Source organism: Sturnira hondurensis, unplaced genomic scaffold, assembly GCF_014824575.4.
Source record: "Sturnira hondurensis isolate 20B ecotype Veracruz unplaced genomic scaffold, ASM1482457v3 Scaffold0015509, whole genome shotgun sequence".
NCBI classification, from domain to species: Eukaryota; Metazoa; Chordata; class Mammalia; order Chiroptera; family Phyllostomidae; genus Sturnira; species Sturnira hondurensis.
In genome coordinates this window covers 2223316-2246236 of record NW_028088140.1, presented here as the reverse complement: position 1 = coordinate 2246236, position 22921 = coordinate 2223316, and the positions used below count along the sequence as shown (strand labels likewise).

At 41.6% G+C, this 22921-nt stretch overlaps 1 protein-coding gene across 3 annotated transcripts in view; it reads left to right on the top strand.

Annotated features, from left to right (window-relative positions):
* The window catches only part of POC1B (POC1 centriolar protein B), a 108347-nt gene that overhangs the window by 67541 nt on the left and 17885 nt on the right, over positions 1-22921 (top strand). For all 3 annotated transcript variants that reach the window (XM_037064646.1, XM_037064647.1, XM_037064648.1), the window contains one exon: positions 795-875. In XM_037064646.1, the coding sequence (XP_036920541.1) occupies positions 795-875 (81 nt within the window). The remainder of the gene's footprint in view (positions 1-794; positions 876-22921) is intronic.

Sequence of the window (22921 nt, the reverse complement as noted above, 5' to 3'; positions counted from 1 at the left end):
GCTGAGAGTTATCAGCTCTGGGACTTTGAGTTCTTCTTGCGCCATCTTTTGGGCTGTTTGTGCCTGTTATATAGCAGGATCAGAGCCCTAAGGTGTTCACTAGAGCAGGGCAACTAAGTTGCTGGGTTGTGATGTTGTATGTGGGGGCGGGGTCAAAGAGGAACAATGGCGTCCCGTCTGCCGCCTGCCGCCGCAGCCCCCACTGGTGCCACTGGTGCCGCAGCTGCCACCGTCACCGGGTCCACACGTTTCGTCCCACTGCACGTGAGTGTGCCACCACCGTAAGCCCTCGCCCCCAGGGGCCTGTGTGGTCGGTCTCACTGTGCGCGAATGTGCGACCGAGGTCAGTCTGCCCCGCATCCTGACTGGTTCCGGGCTGCCTGCGCGCCTAGGTCAGGGGACCTGTCCTGCCCGACCCTGCTCTGCTGCTGGCTCCGGCCCTCTTACCGTCCCCGTTGAACAACTAGTGGTTGTCGGACTTCCGTATAATTCAATTTTCTGTCCTTTGGCTGTGTCTTTGTTCTCCAAACCTTTGTTGTATTCAAACTTGGTTGTGGGAGAAGGCACAGTGTTTCCACCTATGCCTCCATCTTGGCGAAGTCCTCACTTGGTCTTATACTTTGATAGATTTGGTAGCCAAATTTTGTTTAAAATTGTTACATTCATGTTATTAAATATACCAATATAATTTAACTTTAGAATGTATTAGAAAATACCCTCTAAATTTTACAAATGGCATCCAGCTTCATATGGTATAAAGATCTAATATTAATTTTCCTTATGTATATATACAGATCAATCCAAAACTTGAGGTAATGGACCTGCAGACCTCTACACCCCCTGTTGTGGACATCCTTTCTTTCGATTCTACCACAGTAAGTTTTCTTTGACATTTAAGTGCTATTTAATTTTCCATCACAATCCATTTTTCTTAAAAATGTGTGGGACACGAGGTCAGAAGTGAGCTAATTAGCCTAACATTTTTTGCATAGAAAAAACCTTGTACAAGGTCAAATTTACAATGTGGCTAAATGGTCACAAGGGGGAGCAGCACAATTTCTGGAACAGCCTTCACTTAGACCTGGAGCTCAGTCTGACCCGTGCTCACTGTTTCTTCTCTCGGTGCCACCCAGGTGACATCTCACGTGCTGTCACAGAACAGATTTTCTTCTTTGTTCATTGCCTGTCAGAGGTGTTAAACGTACTTGTGGTCTTCTCCTTAAAAGAAATCGTTTCCCTTTGTTAATCCCTCCTGGTGGATAATGCAGGCATTTGGAAATATTTCTAATACTTACAATCTTGTTTGTAGAAATTCCATACAGGTAATTTATTTACTCAGCACATCCAGCATCTTCAAAAATGAATCTCAGCCTTTCTATTTGAATCCATTAACCTTTGCAAGACAGGTCACTGTTGCCCTCCGTCCTGCTGATCAGTGCAGCTGGATGAGGATGAATGAGAGGAGTGGGTGGTCTGCGGGGACACCACTGTGATGGTGCCACTACAGAAAGGCTGCTCAAGTTCACAAATTGTGGAGAGTCGGGTTCGGCCCTTGGTAGTGAGAGGAGCAAAAACTAGGTGTTTTGAGATGTGCTGCCTTCTTAGGAGGCAGTCATAGGTTAAAATAGGATGTGCTGACCTCCGAGATACCACAAATCTTCAAACACCCAGAGTCCACGCTTTGAGACTGACTCTTCCTGCCCAATACCTTCAAGCTTTGCAGAGCTTCATGACCTGAGGAGTCCAGATGTTCTGGACAGGCTGTGTGCTATGGAGGTAGCTAACTGTCACCTAGCCATTGCTAGCAGGGTGTCCAGCTTTGGGTGGTATTTCAGAGGTGCCAGAGTCAGCTAGTCTATGTTAGAGCAAGCTAACTCAGGAATTTAGTGTATGTGGGACTTCTAGAAGACAATTCTGTATAACAAACTCACGAAAAGTTTGCAGTTCTGATACAGAACAGAATAAGACTGAAGAGCGTAATTATTATCCATATAAGGATAATATTAAGTTAAATTATATAAAATTGCCATTTTGTAGGTAAAATGGTCTAATATCAGGATTCCCCATGGTTCAACCCAGTACATGAGCATTAAAAGGAAGACTCCACTGTTACATAGAATTGTGTGCTTGATCTACATAAAAATAAAACAAACAAACAAAAAACAGGAAAGCACAGGAAGACAAAAATGTGTTTGCTATAAACTAGTTTGGGATTAGGTTTATAAAGTCTTATCTAGGTAGATTGTTTTATAACCTGGAAGATCACTGCCTCCAGGCAAGGTATATAGACTCCTGATTTTAGATATTTTACTAGGGCATTTTCTGAAGGAGTACACGCTCATAAAGCATTTAGACTTTTATAAAGACTCTCTTCAGAATTCCAGTCAAGATGGAGGCATAGGTAAACCCAGCTCAACTCCTCACACAACCACATCGAAGCTACAACTAAACTATAAGACAGCCATCACTTAGAACCGTTAGAAGTCAAGCTGGGTGGAAGTCTGCCAGAATTAAAGAGACCACATCCATCCAGACTGGTAAGAGGGACAAAGATGCAGAACTGCCTGGTCCCACATCCATGATAAAAATTCAGGAGGGCTATCTTGGGAGTGAGGAGTCCCAGCCCAACACCAAGCCCCCAAGCCCCCAAGCCCCCAAGCCCCCAAGCCCCCAAGCCCCCAAGCCCAGGGTTACATTGCCAGGATGAAAAGTTCCCATAACTTTTTGCTGCAAAAACCAGCAGGGATTGAGTTGGTCAAAGAAACTTCTGGAGTCCCGAGCAGTTTCTTTTAAAGAACCCACACACAGATTTACTCAGACTTACTGCCTCTGAGCTCCAGCACCGGGATAGCAGCTTGAAAGTCCCAGTGGCATACATGGAGAAACTGAAGTATCTGGTATCAAGGAGAGAAAAGGGGGACAGCTGTCCCCCAGAAAAGCAGGCAGAGGCCATTGTCCCTCTTCGGAACCGTCCTCCCACAGAGCCACAGAATTGGCAGGCAAGTGCCATATCTGAGACTCCATCAACCTGGCTAAAAATGTTTGCCCAGCCTTGGAGATCATCTAAGGCGCTGTCCCACCCAACTTACAGACCAACCCAAGCTGTTAACAATGGCTTTTCCATAAGAATGGCTGGTCCTGGCTCATGCCTGACAACTTCCTAAATTCTCTGAAACAAGCAACAGCTGCCTTGATGAGCCCCCAACCCTTGTACCTCTTCCTAAGTGGCCCAAGGCCTGGCACTAGAAGCAGCCAGCTTAGGTTCACAGCCTGTTTTCACCTGGGAACCTCCAAGCCCAGCACAAGTAGCAGCCGTCTCAGATTGCTTTATAGTTTATGCACTGTGGCCCTGGGTAGAACACTGGTGGGGGCTGACCTTGGCCTGCAACACCCAGGAAACTCCAGTGTTGCATACCTAGTGCATAACCACAGACCACGTCAGAGCACCACCACCCTTCCCCTGCACAGCTGATCCTCCACAGAGGGTGGAAGCTGGCGGTAAGTTGTTACAGCCAATCCTTGCAACTTACTGGCCTGGGTAAATCCCTCCCATTGACCTGCCAACAGGGTCCAAGGCTCAACTACAAGAGGAAGGTGTATTCAGCCTATACAAAGGGCATGTCTCGAGTGCCCAGCTTGGGTGATCTACTACATCTACTACAAGACATCTACTATATTAGGCCATGCTACCAAGACCTGGAGTCACAGCAGCTCTGCCTAATACATAGAAACAAACATAGGAGGCTGCTAAAATGAGGAGATAAAGAAACATGGCCCAAATTAAAGAACAGAACAAAACTCTAGGTAAAGAGCTAAATGAAATGGAAATAAGCAATCTGTCAGATGCAGAATTCAAAACACTGGTTATAAGGATGCTCAAGGCACTTAGGGAGGATCTTAGCAGCATAAAAAAAACACCCAGTCAGAAATGAAGGATACACTAATTAAAATGAAGAACAATTTACAGGGAAACAACAGTAGAATGAATGAAGCTGAGAATCAAATCAATGACTTAGAACATAAGGAAACAAAAAACAATCATGCAGAACAAGAAGAAAAAAATGAAGATAGTATAAACAGGCTCTGGGACAACTTTAAGAGGTCCAACATTTGCATTATAGGGGTGCCAGAAGGAGAAGAGAAAGAGCAAGAAATTTGAAATCCATCTGGAAAAACAATGAGAGAAAACTTGCCTAATTTGGCGAAGGAAATAGATATACAAGTCCAGGAAGCACAGAGAGTCCCAGTTATGATGGGTGCAGAGAGGCCCACTCCAAAATACGTCATAATTAAAAGGCCAAAGATTAAAGATAGAGATTCTTAAAAGCAGGAGAAAAGAAGTTAGAGTGGGTGAAGAGGTGAGGGGATTTGTAAAAAGTACAGATGGATAGTTACAGAATAGCCACAGGAATGTAAAGTACAGTATAGGAAATGGAGTAGCCAAAACATATACACATGACCCATGGACATGAACAATATTGTGGGGATTGCCTGAGGGAGAGTGGGGCTCTGAGTCAGGGGACAAAGGGGGAAAAATTGGGACAACTGTGATAAAATATAATTTTTTTTAAAAAGGAATGTCTTTAGCTCTGACCAATATGGCTCAGTCAGTTGGAATCTCTCACAAAACAAAAGGTTGCTGGTTCTGTTCCCAGTCAAGACACATGCCTAGGTTGTGGGATCTGTCCCCAGGTTTCAGGTTGTGTCCCTGGTCAGGGTGCATGTAAGAGGCAACTTATTGATGTTTCTCTGTCACATCAGTGTCACTGTCTCTTTCTCCCTTCTTTTCTCTCTCTCTAAAAGTAAATAAATTCTTAAAAATAAAGTAGATTTTGAGTGCTTTTAAAAATTTTTTTCTTTCTTAATTTTTTTTCTTTTTTCTTTTCCATTCCTCCCATCTTCTCCCCTTTGGCAACCATCAGCTTGTTCTCTGCATCTGTGGGTTGGATTCTGTTCTGTTTTGTTTATTCATTATTTTGTGTCCGTTAGGTTCCACATACAAGTGATACCATGTAGATTACCTGTCTTCTTCATCTGACTTATTTCACTTAGCATAATACTTTTGCAATCCATCCATATTGTCACAATGGCAAGGTTTTACTCGTTTTCATTACTGAATAATACTCGTGTGTGTGTGTGTGTGTGTACACCAAATCTTACTTATTAACTCATTTATTGATAGACATCTATGTTGCTTCTATGTTTTGGGCATTACTAGTAATGCTAGAGGAAATAAACATAGGGGTGCGTTAGAGTTTTTGTTTCCTTTGGCTGAATTCCCAGAAGTAAAACTGCTGAATCATGTGGAAGCTCTACTTTCAGTGTTTTGGGGGGAACCTCCATACTGTTTTCTACAGTGGCCACACTAATTTACACTCCCACGGGTTTCCCTTTTCTCCACATCCTTAACAGCACTTGCTATTTGTTGATTTAGTGATATTAGCCATTCTGACAATTGGGGGGCGGTATTCATTGTGGCTTTAATTTGCATTTCCCTAATGATTAGTAATGTTGAGCATCTTTTCATGTCAATTGTTCATCTGTATCTTCTCCTGGGAGAAATGTTTTTCAGGTCTTCTATCCATTTTAAAATTGAATTTATTTATTTACTTATCTACTGCTGTTAAGTTGTATGAGTTCTTTATATATTTTTATATTAATCCCTTATTGAATATATCATTTGCAAATATGTTTTAAAATATTTTATTTATATTTAGACAGAAAGGAAGGGTGGGAAGAAGAGAGGGAGAGAAACATCTCCTGTGTCCCCTACTGAGGTCCTGGCCTGCAACCCAGGCATGTGCCCTGACTGGGAATCAAACCAGTGACCCTTTGATTCACAGGTGGGCGCTCAATCCACTAAGCTACACCAGCCAGGGCCTTTTGCAAATATCTTCTCTCATTTGGTAGGTTGTCTCTTTCATGTGTATACATAATCTTTTTAGTTCATTGATAGATAATTGGTTACAAAACAAAAGTGAAATCACTTTTATCATTTTGTCTTCCCATTAACCAGCTAGTAATTCTTAATCTGTGGCTACTTTCTTAATACCTTGGCTATTTTCCTTTTGTTCTGCACAACAAATGAGAGATAGTTGTGAAGGAGAATTGTTTCTAGTCTGGCATGAAGCACCATTGCATTAGATATGTACTGTGAACTTTTCCTGTGATTATAATTTTAAAAACCCAGATAAATACTGGAATTCAATGAAAGCAGTATTTAAAGTGAGTTTGGTTTTTGTTATTGTGTTACCGTTTATTTGGAGATTTGTTTATTGGGTTTTTGTAAACAGGAAGAAAATTTCCTTAGAAATTTATTTCATCAAGATGAGGCATAAAAAGATTACTCTTTAAACCTTAGAAATTCCTTAGCATAAAAGCAGGTCTGTTATGGTGTAGGAAATAGCTGGCTTCTATTTCAGCTTTGGCTTGAGTTACTCTTATGTGCAGGAGGATTTCTAAGTGCGCTGATACCTGTGCTCTGATGCCTTCGTAATACACAGCAGGAGGAATCTCATTCAGTGTTAACAGGCGGTGTCTTTGTGGCTTGCACTTGTATCTCTAACACCAGGCAAGAAATTTGATACAATACTTTGGGATCAAAATAAGCTGTTACCAATATACATTTTCAAAGGGTTGTTGTAAAATAGTGTCTGTAAAGGCATATACTGGCTGTCTTACAGACATATTTAATAATATTGATCTCAAATTTTTTAATCTATTCTCATTATGTTGTCACTTATATACTGATTTCATAAAAAATTATTCAGGTCAAGATTCTATTGAATTTTATATTGTTTTCATTTATTCAGTTATAGTGAGACCAGGGTTTTTCATCAAACTTGTGTAAAGACATTTAACATTTTCGTTGATGTGATATAGCCACGTCAGATGTTCCAGTTCCCCTGCCCCACTCAAAGGCTAGCAGCAATGCAGGAATTTCTCTTCTGTATCCTAATATAAAATGCCTTTTTGTTTTTTTTTTTAATACTGATTATATCCCTGACTGGTGTAGCTCAGAGGATTGAGCACCAGACTGCGAACCAAAGAGTTGTCCGTTCAATTCCCAGTCAGGGCACATGCCTGGGTTTCAGTCTGGGTCCCCAGTAGGGGGCGTGCAAGAAGCAACCACACATTGATGTTTCTCTCCCTTTCTTTCTCCCTCCCTTCTCCTCTGTAAAAATAAATAAATAAAATTTTAAAATATTTAAACTCATAAATAAGTAACGTACTGATTAAACAAAATATATTTATAATACTCTGGGATTATTACAATTTTTATTTATATATAAACCATACTTTGTTTCAAAGTATTAATTTTGTTATTTGTCCTACAAATGAAGAAAATGAAGTTGATAATGTAGCCAGTGTTTCCCTGAGTGTCAGAAAACTCACTCTTCTCAGGGAACTGAAGCAGTATCTCATCTTCATTCTGTCAGCTGCAGGGTACATGAAAGTAATGTGCACGCCTTTCTGTGGAGTGCAGGGCAGTGTTTCAGGGCAACTGAATTCTTTACAATAAACTGAGAAGTTGCAATCACATCACAGAAAAATATCAATGTCTACAGTTTTTTGCTGCTCATCAATCAAAATAGTTAAGCCACACTGCATGAAGATGTTACATCAGAAGCTGAGGGGGAGTGTGAGGCCGGCTGCTCTACCTCAAGAGACTTACACGCTAGCTCGGCAGAAATAGCAGGGTAAGAAACAGGTGGCAGTTTCGGTATACCCGATGCCAAGTGTGCACAGTGTTCAATAGAAGGTGGTTAATGGGAGTGTTCAGAAAGGATCATGAATGGGTTAGAGGACTTCTCTAGAAGAAAACCTTTGGCCAGTTCTTGGCCTGACCACAGATGGGTAGAATTTTGATAGGGACGTTCCAAGTGGGGACAGCAAGGTAGAAGTAGATCCCTCAGAAGTAATTGAAAATACAATACATACCAAGGTAATAAAAGCCCATCAGTCAAGTTTGAGGTCTTTAAGTTGAGTAACTCAATAGATAGCAGATGTAGAAAGCAGGGAACACAGCCACTCACATTTTTGGCTCTTGGTATTTTTAAAATAACTATTCTGTGCCACTTACTGGTTCTTGACATTAGAAAAAGTAAACAAAAGAAAAACACCTGTTCCAGAGAAGTCTACATTCTACATTGTAGTGGGGGAGGCAAGCAATTCAAAAATTCAAAAAATAGACTATAGCCCTGGGTGGTGTAGCTCAGTGGACTGAGCACAGGCCTGTGAACCACACGATCACGGTTCGATTCCCAGTCAGGGCACATGCCTGGGTTTCAGGCCAGTTCCCTGCAGGGGACTCACGAGAGGCAACCATACATTGATATTTCTCTCCTTCTCTCCTTCCCTTCCCCTCTAAAGATAAAGAAAATATTTTTTAAAAATAGACTATATAGTATTGTAGACAAAACATGCAAAGGAGAAAAAGCACTGCAGGAAGATAGGAAGAGGGTGTAATTTAGATAGGATGGTCAGGACAAGAGTCATGTTGCTAGTAAGAGTCAAGAGTCATGGGTGTAATTTAGATAGGATGGTCAGGACAAGAGTCACGTTGCTGGTGACATTTGAGTAAAGAACTGAAGGGGTGAAGGGAACAAGTTATATGAATTTTTTGGAAGGAGCAGGCAAGTGGGAGCAATGCTAGAAGGCCGGATGAAGAGTGACACAGGAGTCACGAGGGTTTCCTTCAGAGGAGGGATATGACCTGACCTGTTTTAACAGGTTCACTTTGGCTGCTTACTGTGTTGAGAATTGGGTGGGTGAGGGAGGGTGTTGTAAAGGGGAACAAGAAGATAGATTAGAAAGCTAGTGAAATAATCCAACAGGAGACCATGGTTGCTTGACCTGTGTTGCCTGCGGAGGAGTTGATGATAAGCAGTGGGATTCTGGATGTATTTTGAAGGCAGAGCCAAGGGGATTTCCTGATAGGCTATCAGCTGTGGAATTCCCTCTGTCCTTTCCCCAGGGACAGGCAGTAAGGTGCAGCCCTGAGTAATCTCAGAACGGCCTAATCTGGCTTCCTTCCAGTTGTTTTTGCCAGTGGGGTTGCAGAAAGAAAAAGAATTGTGGTGTTTTCTGTCACTAGGATCAGTAAAGTGATCAGCAAATGAGTGCAAGAGAACCTCTGCTGTTGCTGTGACTTTGGGAAGTGCAGTGATAAAGTACGCTCCTTAGATGTCATTTAGATTGATATTTTTCAGCAAAGTGTATTCATTTCACTTCTGGAAAGGTTTTTACATGAGCCTATTTTTAGGAAGAAAAAGGTTATGTACTTTCATGGAAGATGTCATATGGAATATGCTATGTGAAAAATATTAATATATTGACAAAATATATGGACATATAAAGAGTAAACTTGCACATAAAGAGAGAACATCTCCATGGGTGTTGTGGCAACCGTTTGTCTTGGTTGCTAAACAACATTGCGTAACTAGTTCAGTTATTCCAGTTCCTAACTGCTTATGTAAGCAAAGATTTTAAAAGAGTTACTTGAAAGAACATAGTGTATGCTAACCTAAATGTCTTAAAACTAAAATTTATAACTTTGAGGGTATAAGATGGCAATATGCAATTTATTGTCCCCAGATTTTCATTTCCTTTTTTAGGAAAATTAATAAAAATCATGTTGTACAAAATTTCTGCCTTCATTACTTATCTGTATGCTAACATTCCTTGATTTGCATATAACAGCCTCTAAATTTGGAGATCGGTGAGGTTCTTTTTTAAATTTCTAAACTTTGCGACAGTTTAAGGTGGCATTTGATTTCTAAGATTAGTGCATATGATTTCTGAAGCAAAATATGTTTGTGTGTAACTTTGTTGTTTACTAAGCTTTAGGAAACATTTTTATCTGTAAGCACTGGTTCTCGGCTGCCTCCCGCCCCTGCTCTAAGCATTGGAAGGGAAATGAGCATAGGCACTTGCAGAATCGGTCTCTGAACTCACTGGGTAGTGCCTTCCGCCGTTTATCCTCGTTTTCTTAAAAGTCTTTTTTGTTAAGTGATCAGATACAGTAATTTTTTATGCAGTGACCCAAAAAGTTAAGTGTCCCTCTAAAATGCTTAGTAGCAGTAAAAAGAATTCTTATCAGAGTTGGGAAATAATTTTAAAACTGACAAGAGAAAAAAAATCCTGAGATGTTCTAAATTATGGCAACCAGAGCATGAGAGAAAGAAAGAGAGCAGTTAGGCGGTTTGCCTTTTATACCTGGGGCCAGCAGACAGATACCGCTCACATTCCTGAATTTATGCTGGAATTTTCAATTAACTTCCAGGTGGCTATTTCTACAATTATCTTAAAAAAAAAAAAAAAAAAAAGCCAGGCACAGCCAAGCCCCAGGAGCCTCAGCTTCTTCCTTACACATGAACTTCAGGACTGTTGCTTACAAACAGCCAGTCCAAAGTAGCAAACGCTTCTTCCTCATGGACTCTGCACCTATCCCTGAACCACCCGCCTCACCTTGTCCCATCCCCTTATCTGTAGTCAATATAAATTCTTTCAAAACAACTCATATCTTCCATCCCCAAAACGTGATGTCGAAAAGCGCTCCTCAACTCCAGGGCAGTGGACACCCAGTAGCAGCCTTTCCACCCAGCGCCGCTGCTGCTGCTGCTGCGGCTGGCTTAGATTTCAGGTCCCCGGACCTGGTCCTTCGTGGCTTAATAAACCCTCTCTTTTAAAAAGGCTTTCAGCCACAGTGACTAAGCTTCTGTGTTTAACACATCATTGCCTTTTGAAATTGTAAGAAATAAGGGAATTAAATTGTCAGAGACATTTTAAAAATAAGACATACATGATAATTGACAGAAGTAAAGGATGAAAAATACATTTTCACAGATTTCTTACCATTTAAAAATAGAAAATACAACACATATGTATTTTTAGGTCTAAGTTATTTTAGAGATAAGAGAGAAAGTATTAACGCTAGAGATGGGAAGGGACTATTTCCAAATTAGTCGTATCCTTGCTTTCGAAGCATATCAGGAGTTGTATGTTATGCAAAGTCCCAACAGTTGTGAATGCGATAGGTGACCTTAAAAAATGCTTTAGGGTTGTAAGGTTTTGGGTTTTTTTTTTTCCTTTAGTTTTTTAAAAAACTAAAACTTTTTAGTCTGTTAAAAGAATACAGGATATTTTTTGTTTATTTTGGTTTGGGGTGCTTTTTTGTTGTTTGGAAATAAAGATCTGGAAATCTGTAACATTTACTAAGATAGTAAAAAGAGATTAATAGTGTGGGTTAGAGGCTTTCTTACTTCCTCCAAATAAAATGTACTTTTTAATAAAAATCATAGTAATCACTAAATTCCATGTTTGATTTAGCCAAATTGAAAATTTTACTAACTTGAGCTTCCTTCCTTCTAATTTCAAGATCACAGGGAAAGAAAGCTTACATTAATGAGTGGGTTTTTTACTAAAAATTTTAAACTAATTAAAGCTTTTAAGATAATCCTAGTTAAATAATACTTGATTTGGTAAAACTGGTCCGTATACCTGTTGACAAAAAGTGATTTAGGACTTGGTGGGAGCACAAAAAATAATTTTCCTCCCACCTTCTACGTGCCTGTAGCTGGGTTAATAATCAAATTAACATGAAACAGATTAACAGGAGAAAATGTCCAAAATTTATATAGATGTACATGTGGGGGTGCCATAAGAACATGACACCCACAGATGCATTGGGCGGTTGGGGTTTATATGCCATTCTGGAAGAAGGAGAAGGAGGCCGGGCCTGGGGTTTTTAAGAGAAAGCCGCTAACTCACAGGTAGAGGAGAAAGAACATGTGGTCAACAAACTGTTGCTGGGCCCAGAGACAGTGGAGCGGAGTGGAAGCTCAGCAAACAGGCTTTGCTGGGTTTCTCCCCGCCTGCCACATTTGGTTTCTATTGTGATGCTGAGGTGTGTGATGTTCCTTTCCTTTAAGCAGGTTTTTCTTTCCGAATTCCATTAGGCAGGTAAAGGGGAAGGTCAAAAGTTCTTTCTTAGTCTTTTGTTTCTTAATAACCTGCAAAACTTTGCTCACCCTCCACTTAAACTTTTGTGTGAAACGTATATGTGTGTGTATATAAATAGGTAGGTAGATAGTTGTATGTATATGTGTATGTGTGTGAGACTGGGAGGGATGGGGAGAGAGATACTGTGACTCTACAAATTATAAAACATGCTATCTGGGAGCCCAACAGAGTAAATACTTTTTATAATTTCCTTTAGAAAATTAGCACATTTCTGGATACTGGAGGTGTTGAAGCTCCAGGTATTATTTCTGCCTTCCAACTGCCTGAGATACTGTATTTCTAAACTGTGACCCCAACTGCTGCAGTAATAACTGTCGGCGGTCCCAGGACCGGGAATCTGAGCCACCTCCCGAGTTCCCACAGCTGAGACAGAGGCATGCCGAAAATGCCTGACAGCTCTCAGCCCACACATCCAGTAACAACTGGTTCCTTCCTCTTCCTGGGGAAGAGCAACATCCTCTGGGATGATAAGAAACGCACCCTGAGGAATGCAAGAACAGCAGTGAGCTTTTCACACAGGAAATTACTTCGGGAGCACTCTGAAAACTGCTGTCTCCTGGACTGTCAGCTTGCTAAACGAGCTTCCTGCTGACCTGCAGGCCGGTTAACTATGGAGCTAAATGCCATCTGTGGGTCTTTTGGAGTTTTGTGGGAAATAGTGAACTTAGCTTTCAGTTCTTCTATACATCTCTACCCATATGGTTTGGAGCTATCTGGTGCTGCTTATACAGTGGAGCTAAGTTGCCTATGCTTTATTTCACTACCTGTCAGCTAATGATTTGGTGGAAGTAGGCAGGAAGGCTGCCAAAGTGAATTTTTCAGTCAGTTCTTTGTACTTCATGAAGTCAAGTTATGATTGTGCTTTATGAAGTGAGGTTATGTAAAATATATTAAAGCTTCAGAGAGATTGAAAACCTGGTCATCTGAGTGTACCAGCTATTAAAGGCCTACTGTTGGTCCTTGCCTAGTTCTTTACGTAGTTTTCACCTTCTTTGCTTTTACTTTCTAAGATAGCCAGGCATCAGTTAGAAGCTGGCATAGTGTGTGCACAGTCACGTGCTCAAGAATACATGAAGCTCTGTTGCTTAAATCCCATCAACCCCAATCATTTAAAAATTCAAATGGACTTGAATTGGCTTACAATTAATGAATGTTCCGGTATAATTTGACCTCTTATTTTTTCCTAATTCCTACAATATTTTTTTTCCTTTGCTTGAGACAATCATGGCCACTACAAAGCCCAGTTTCTATATCACATGTATGTTTTAAATTGCTTTCCAAATCTCTGCAGAATTTTGGTAAGTTTCAGTGTTTATGGTGGCAAAATTCTTTTTGTTTGGGTTATTTTACCAAAGCACATAAGAATTACTTGTTTGTTTTTAGCTGGAGGGGACATGGAGAAGGAATGCCAGGCATTTCCTCTTCCTTTTCAGAATGTCTTTTTAATGAACATTCCTTTCCCCTCCTATGAACAAACCATCTCAACTCAGGAGCTTCTGTCTGGTTTTTAATAATCCAACTCTTTGTTTCCCCAGACCTAAAGAGGTGGTTGCTTCATGAATTCACTATTTGTACCTCCAACCTTCCTGTTAGCTTTACAAGCTTTCTTTACACAAATGTTCAACCCTATTTAACCAATTCCCTACATTAAATTCTCTTTGTTAAAACAACTGTTAAAAGGTTTCAGTTTTCCTGCTGGATACTGAATGATCATCCTAAAGATTCTAAATAATTCTAAAGGAGTAAGACATATAGGCAAAGACTTCTATTCAAGGATATTTATTCTAGCATCATTTACAATAACAAAAAATGGACACAAATCAAATGTCCTCTAAGATAATTTAATCAAATAAAAGTATAGTACACGAGTAGAAGGAATATTATGAATATTCCATTACAGTATTGCTCCACCAAGGGGGTTAATACTCCTCCCTTTGCCCACCTGGTACCAGATGGTGGGGGTGGGGGTGCAGGAGGAAGCACTGAACCATAGGGACCTGTCCGTGTAACTGGGGGGTGAAGCAATACAAAGACCACAGAAGTTTGGAAAGTTGATTGGTTCTTTTGGAAAAGCACCTTTTCATCCCAAGCCCAGGCTAATATAATCTGGGGGACAAAGGAGCTCCCCCTCTCACTCCCCCTCTCTCTCTCTCACTCTCTCACCCAGGAACACACAACCAGGCGCATCTAGTAGCTACAGGGCTGGCAGCAGGTGGCATGGGCTCCAAAATGACTGCACTCTCTTGCCCACCTGGTAGTGTATTCATCCCGTGTAGTGCACAGTCTCTGCCCATAGCCATGTGGCCAAAACAGCTGCATTGCTGGCAGCCACGTGGACTGTGCCACTGGAGCAGCGAGAATAAGCTAAATTATCACAGGTGGGCACAGGTAACCAGGTTCTTGGTGATCACAGACGAAGAATTGAACCAAGCACACAGAGAGTTTAAAGCAGAAAGAGAGAAAGCAGATTATTAAGCAATAGTACACTCCACAGTACATGGGAGCAGGCCAACTCTGAGCAAAGATTGACCTCAAGGGCTGAGGGATTCTATTCTTGCAGGATGGATATTTCCTGGCTGATTTTGGCGGGCTTTTTGGAGGCACCTCCGAAGTTTCCTCCTTCATAACTATCTCCTGCCTCAAAGCTGCCTGGATGGAGACTGAGAAGGCTTAGCAGATGCCTGTGGGCTCCAAAAGGACTAAGCTTTAATATGAAGCAGAAACACTAGACATTGGTTTTTATCTTGGCCTTGCTGAAGACATGGTTGACTCTTCCCATAGCAGAACGAACAGAAATTGTAACAGGGTAGGTTGGAGCAGAAGTCCCTAGAAAACATGGAAAACAGCCCCTGCCTGCCCGAAAAAGCAAAAAGGCAGGGGGTGGGGAAGGAGGCTACTGCCAGGGGCAAACTATAAACAAAGACAACCTGACTGTGAGAACCTGGGCTGGCAGAGTCACTCAGGAGAAGCTGGAGTTGGTGGGGGAAGCAAATACAGCACCTGCGTGAGCTGCAGGGGCCAAATGCCCCACCCTCCACTAACAGATGGGTATGCACCTGAGCTGGGAAACTTTTACCCTTACTAAAAATGGCAGCCAAAAGAGGGTCAGAAACACTGAGGAGCTGACAAAAATGTCAGACAGGAATTTCTCAGCCAAACTTGTAAATTGCAGTGGTGGAGAAACATGAGATCCGAACGTCTGAAGGTCTGGGGGTATGTGGGCTTTTTACCCCCACCCTAGCTAGCCCAGTCAGTCACAGGGAACCTTAGGTCCAGAGACTTGGTGTGTTCCCAGAGACCTTGTGGTTTGGAGGTGTCCTCAGTGCCCCTCCCATACAGAAGATGGCTGGTGGCACTAGGGGGACCTGCCTGGCCAAGCACACTGATGAGCTTATGGCTGTAGTAAAGGCAGCTCTGGAGGGGAGAAACGGGCACCATGAGGACTCAGGCAGATGGCTCACAGACTTGTTGGAGGTGCTTGGAGCTGAGCCGTGACTGGGAATGCTGAGCTACAGACTTCCATGTTTCTAAAGGACAGTACTTGAGCGGCGTATTCTGAAACTGGTCTGGCTTGGCAGAGGGAGGCAAGGCCATTCCTCTTTGGGTGTTTGTAAAGGGAGCGGGACTTAATGGCAGAAAGGCTTGCTCTCTCTCTGTCTCTATCTCTCTCTCTCACACACACACACACACACACACACACACACACACACACACTTGGTATGGAGAAGTCATTCTCTTGCTTTGGAGCTTGATGCAAGCCTCTCTCTCTCAGCTTTTGGCATTTGTATGTTCTGGGCCTCTGGCCTCACTCCACACATGGGCAGGAGCACTCATGGGACCAGGCAGATGCCGGGCCCACTAGGGGCTTAGACCCCACAGGTTATGGGAGCCCACTCCTAGAGGCGGGGTCCAATGCTGGGACATGTGCCTCCCTGGGCTCCAGTCCCTGGGGCACCCTGTACGGCACACAGTTCCTGAACCGCTACTGGGAGACTGAGGAGAGCACGCCGCAGATCGAAGCAGAGAGCTGCTGCGAGAGGAGGGCGACTCGGAAACCCTGGAGTGCACGTGCCAGAGAGGATGGAAGTCTGTTTGCGTGGCCAGCTGATGGGCAGATAAGGAAATGAGGAACTTCTGGGCATGGTTTTGGCTTGTAGTCTTTCAGGGAGCAAGGGGAGTTCTGTGTCTCGTGGGAGAGAAGGGCTCAGATCAGGAGTGCTCTCAGCACCCCCAAGGTAAGAACCCCATTAGTAAACACCTGTTTTCCTCAACACAAATCACTGGGTCATGAATCAGAGTGCCATGTGGTCGGATCCCAATTTGTACAAAAATGGGACATTGGAAACTCAGATCATCGCTTCTATTTTCACACAAGTAAACCATGCCATCCCACAGTCTCCTGTGCACGGATCCTTGGAATGCTTTCCTTGTGATTCTGTGGAAGAGCCTAATTTCCACTAACAAACTGGGTCAGCAGAAAAATTAATAAGGAGAAAACCACTGTTAGCATGCTGAAGTGTAGTCTCCCAGGATGAGGTTGTGGATATTAGAACCTACAACCTAAGAGAAGAGGCCCTGCCCTGGATCCACTGGAGCTCAGAGAACAGACCCCCTGGAGCTGGACCCTAACCAATGCAGGGCACCGGCCAGCTGGTTCTAGGGTGTCTAAGGAAGTTCAAAGCTGTCGCTGGGAAGCAGCTGACAGGAACAGCAAGCACACTTGAAGCAAGTCTCTTCTGTGCCTCTGGTCTCCGGTCTCCTCTCTGTGCCGTTTATGGACAGAACCAGCTGACAAGAGAAAACTAGTTTGCAGAGCCCTGGTCTCATTTTCACGGAGCAGGCCTTTGAAGTGTGGATATAGAGTCAAGAGACGTATTCTGTTAAGAGGAATTATCAAATTATAAGATAGGAACCTTTTTTTTAAAAAGGCTTTCTAAGGCAAATTCACTCTAGAATATGTATACAAGTTTGGATTCCTACTGGTAATATATAAGCATGTCTTTTCTACATTACAACATATACACTTACATTTATTAAGTTATTAATTAATTTTTAAATAGCCTTCAACAATGTAATAAGCAAGAAGTATTAAGTTAATTTCAATTTTTTAGGACTTGTGAGCTTTAAACTTTTGGACAAATAAAAATTGAATCTATTTAAGTTGGTACAAAGTAATGTGAGTATGTATACCACAATCCAGCTAATTAACCTATTTATTACCTATTGTTACAGTGACATCGGAGCATTGACTTTATCTTACAATTACTGTTTGTTTATATTTCTATGAATTACCTATTTGTATACCCTGCTCATTTTTCTATTTTGTTTATTTTAAGTTTTAATTGTAATTTAGACAGTTGGCACACTTTGCCATGTGCTACAAATATATTTTTCTTGTTTGTCATTTCCCCCTGAATTATTGCTAATTGTTGATCAGTTTAGCTGCATTCATTTCTTGAAAAAATATAATTACTTTAATTTTATGGCCTCATTGGAGTCAATGCAAAAAGAATCTCTCTTTGCTCTCCAAATGTATGTCCCGATACTCTTCCTAAGGTTTTATTTTTTGACAGTTAAATCTTAAATTTTATATTAACTAATTTTAGTTATAAGGTACAGATTTATGATTAACAAAGTGTCTCAATTTGTGATTTTTTTTCTTATTTACCTTTAGAAAACATTAAATTCTATGACTTGTTTATGTTTCAAAGACTTTTTCTTCTGTCTTACTGATCTGTTTGTTCTTGATCCATTATCATACCTCATTAACTATTGTAGCTCTAAAATATTTTTGAAATATAGTACATAATTTTTCCTTCAGAAGTTTCTTGGTTATTTTGGTCTATTATTTAACCACATGAACTTTAGAATTATTTTTTCACTTTTATAAAAACATTGGAATGTTCATTGGCATTGCATTGGATTTATAAAATCATTTGAAGAGAATTGCCACTTTACTATCTTGCATTTGCTTTTAAAGCTTCACTGAATCGAATTTAGGAGGAGGCCCATAAAATAGCCACCATCTTTTGTATACTACTAAGAATTTTATCCCCTTACTAAGGATGGATGCACATACATTCTCTCCACAGATTAGCCTTAAAGAGGCGAGTAACTTGCCCAACGTCACACCAGGTAGGAAGTGATAGAGGCAAGTTAGGGCCCAGATTGGACTACGTTCAGAGCCCAAACTGTGTACCCCTGCATCATACTGCTCCCCAAATACTCAGGGTACCTATTTTCCACACCTTGTCACTTTGAAGGCTGTTTTTTAGCCTCCTTGTTATCAGCATGGCTTAGCCTAAGTGAATATTTCTTCACCATAGTATAATACAGTAACCAAAAAGGCTTGATCAGTATCTCTGCTTTAAAGAGAAAAAGGAACGTATTGAGGACCTCCAGCTCTAGCCAGTTCCGGTTTGGGAGCCTGTGGGGACACAGGCCCCAGAGTCAGTGCTTGCAATCGGTTGTAGAAGCTGCTTTAACATTTTATATACTGCCTGTTTCCACTTGCCAAGTACTCAGGTCTTTGGCATGTACCAGATTTCTGCAAGCACAAATTCTTTTGTTTATTCACTTTTTAAAATTGAATTTATTGGGTAGCATTGGTTAATAAAATTGTATAGTTTCAGGTGCACAATTTCATGCATCAGCTGTATGTTATATTGTATGTTCACCACTCCAAGGCATTTAGTATTAGGATCCTCATCAAAAAAGGATTGTGTTTAAGACACGTCTCTTATTGGTTGTCCAGAAGGTGTGCCGTATGCTACACTTGTCATAGGTTGTTCAAGCCTAATTGTGGGGCCCTGGCTTCCTGGTATGAATGGTTATGTGATCTAGCATATCTGTGCATCTATTTCATAATGATGTAATGGATCCACCACCTTGGCAGGGCTTTGTCAATACTTCTCTCTTACTGCCTGCCCCCGCCCCCCCAGACCTCCAGCCTCACCCTGTCACTAAGTTTCATTGTTTGTTTTTAAGAAAGAATATGCTTTGTGGTGGGAAATGTGTGTTCATAGGTTTTCTTTGGTGGTGTAGCAATTAGTTTCGAGGTGTGTGCAGGCATTATTTTCTTTGTGGAATAGATGATAACATCAGTTTCCATCAGATTTGGTTACCATGTGATTTTTATAAAGTGAGTTCTATTTTTCCATTGGCTTTTATTTTTAAACTGAGCTTACTGTTTTTTTTTTCTTTCCTTTTTGGGCAGATATCCTCAATTTATTGAGGATAAATTTATTGGTAGATATCCTCAACTTATTGGGTTATAAGTCTTGTAGGAAAGGTTCAAAAACAAACCCATAATATTTAGGTGGGGTTTTTTTTTCTGGTGATTTGAGGCAATTTTATGGCTGTGTGCCTAAAAAGAACCCAAAGCTAAGAACCCAAAGCTATCTCCTCCAACCATTCTTTGTCTCTTGATATTATTCCTCAAATCACAAGTACCCACAGTCCCAGGGGACCCAGTTCTTCCGTGTTCACAGCCCCCAGACTCAGGTCCCAGCTCCTCTTTGGAAGTGATTCTGTAACACAGCGCTGTTACAGTGGCCCCGGGACTTCCAAGAATCTTCACGGTTCGCTTGGACAGTTTATTCTCTTTGAAGCTTCATGTTTAGTAAAACGAGTCTATGTACTCATTCTCTAAGGCTGACATTATATGTAAAATAAACTCATTTTAAATGACTTCTAGCATTAGACAAAGAACCATGCTGAGTATATGTTATCCTAAATTCAGAAATATGCATGTTGGATGGTAGAGCATTTGACTGCAGAAATATGCATGTTGGGGATAATAATAACTTAACGACATTTCAGGCTATCAAAATTTAAATAATTATTTTAATTGAACTGGAAATATATTATTATAGTAAAGTGAAGACAGTTGTGTGCTTTGGAAAATCTGTTGAAAAGTTCAATTTAACTAAAAAATGTTCTCTTCCAGATTTGTACTTTTAGAAGATTCTGTGTTCTTTTTTGAAATCTCATTGTGTTTTTTTCCCAGTACCATGTATCCTCCTGATACCCCCTCCCCCTGCAGTCAGCACACTGTGGTCCATGTCCACGAGTCCTTTTTCCTCTTTGCTCCAGCCCGCCACCCCTAGCAGCCCCATGGATGTCATCCTGCTCTCCGTCTGTGGGTCTGTCCCCATTTTCCTTGTTACACAGTTTTCTCCAAGCTATTATATTATTAATATTTTAGTCAAGTGTTAAGTTTTAGTTCTACTGTGTGCTATGACTATTTTATGTATTTATTAAAGAAAATGACATTCATGGATTTGTGTTTGTTTAGTTTTAGTTTTTGCTTTGGCTCTCGTTCTGGACAGTGCTCTTGACAACAGTGGTTCTGCTTCTGCCTGCAATGTGAGGTTTTTTGGCAGATAATATCTTCCATTATATTGCCCAGCACAACTTATTTCTTGCAGATGTTTTAGCTCTGGTATCCAGCCCTTAACTTGTATAATTTTTCCTACAGTATATTAGTCAAAATTATTTTTCTAAACATAGAAGTATGTACTTTATGAGAATTCTGGCAGTGAATTTGGATTAGAAAAATATCGGAATATACTGAAAGTCTTTGTCTTTTCCTCCTGCCTCCACTCCTCCTGGTGCCATTTCTCACACCAGGGTGGGAGAGTTGGATCCGACCGTGATTACTAGGATTCGCTCTTTAATCTCTCCTTCCCACCTACCTGGCACAGGGGGAGCTGCAGTGCTGGTGGGCCGGACATGGAGACTCTGGCCATCCAGCTTGTTAGAGTAGAGGGCCAGCGCATATGGAGTCGGTCTTTCTCTGACTGTAATTCTACAGACCCCAAAAGAGTGAATCCTGTCAGGAATAGAAAATCTCTCCGAGTACTAACTGCAGATGAACTCGATTTCCGTAGAAGCTGAGCACAGGGTGGTGAACCTTGTGCTAGCGCATGGAAGGAAGTGATTCAGCCTAAGTCAGGGGTGGCTCGACGGACATGGTTCATTCATTTCCCAAATGCAAACGTGTCGGGCCCTAGGTAGAAGCAGGGGGTTGGGCGGGGGGTGGGGGAGGTATGTGTATAGGTTATAATGGTAAACCAAAGCCATCATGGAGATTTACATGGTACAGTAAGAGTGAATTTGGGGCATATGACAAAATTGGAAGTGTGGGTTAAGTACAATTAGAGAAAGTATTTTTCTGAAAAAGACATTTGAACTGAGATCTAAAACCTTGCTCTTCACAACGTGGTCCATGAATGGTTTGTTTGGGCATCACCTGAGAGCTTATTAGAGATGCAGAATCTCAGGTGCTACCCCAGACCTATTGAGTCAGACTCTGCATTTTAATGACATCACCAGGGAATTTTTGTGCACACTGAAGTTTAGGAAGTGCTGACCCAAGTCTCAGTAGGAGTTGAGGTGAGAGGATGAGGAGTGCTGCAGGGTCCTGGGCAGAGGGAGCTGGGTGTGCAAAGACTGTGTCTTCCAGGGGACATGGTGTGCTCTAGAGACCCAGAAAAGGTCTGGAACCCAGGGATTTGGGTGAGGAGAGAATATGGCATTGTAGAAATGGAGAACCAAGAAACCAAGAAAGGGGTGTTTCAAGAGGATGGGAGGATGGGAATAGTTAACGTTACTGAGAACCAAGAGAAAGGTGGGAAAATGATGAATTTAACAAAGATTTTTGGTTACCTGCTAAAGAGATTTTTTGATGAACTAGTGCAGGTGTAAGCCAGTATGAAATGGGTTGAACAGTGAGTAGAGGGGGAGAGGTGCTAAAACAGGTTATTATTTATTTTATTCAGTACATTTACTGAGTATCTTTATATGCCAAGCAATTATAATGTATAAAGATGAAGCCCAGTAATAGTGATATGTGCGTAGGTTGCTATGGGAGTACATCAGTGGAGCAGTTAAATAAGGAGTGTACGTGTGTGTGCATGTATGTGTGCATGAGAAAATTGGGGCAGGGTATAGGAAATTTGATCCGAAGTAGCTGCTTCTTTAAGCTGCTTCTTTAAGAATATGCCTGATAATGTGCAAAACAAGGACAGAGCTTAGCACGGGCAAAGGCAAGAAAGCTTGCGAGGGGATGGTGAGTTCAGGAGGCCCTGGACGTTTCTGGTAGGCTGCAGCATTAAGTGGGATTGAGGGATAGCAGGAGATGAGCCAGGAGGGAAGAGATGACAGTGGATCGTGCGTGATTTTGAATGCTATTTGAAGGTGTTTTGATTCACCTTGAGAATTTTGGGAGAAGCAGTGAAGGATTTTAGGCACGAGAGTGACAAGAGCAAATTTGAGTTTCAGAGCAGTTACTCTGGAAATGTGACGAGGGGCGTGGGGTCAGAGGGAGGTGAGACTGGAGGCGTGGGAAATCAGGAGGCAGCTGTGGTAGTGATCCAGATGGAAGTGAGGAGCGCCTGACCTACAGTAGCAGTAGCAGAGGAGACCAATCCATGAGGTGCTGAAGAGAAAGTAGAAAAAGTTCTGTTTACTGATGGGACATGGGAGGAGAGAGAGGAGTCTAAAATATCTCCCAGATCGGGGGCTTCTGAGTAGATAATGGCACTGTTTACCTATATGAAAGAGGTAGAGCTTTAGGTATGGAACATCCAGTCCAGAAATAAAGATTTGAGAAACTTTAATTGATCAGTCAAGCCGTGAGTTTCCACAAGATGATCTCTAAACTGCAGTTCATTGTAAATGTAGTAATGATTATGATAAACAGATGATCTACATTAATCTCATCTCTTTCATCAGGTTTAGAAGATTGTTTATTTGAATAATGCTGTGTACTTGGTAAATATTGTGATTGAAACATGAAGCAAATAAAAGTGGTTACATTTAGCCCTAGATGGTGTGACTCAGTGGGTTGGAGCATTGCCCCATGAACTGAGAGGCTATGTGTTCAGTCCCCAGT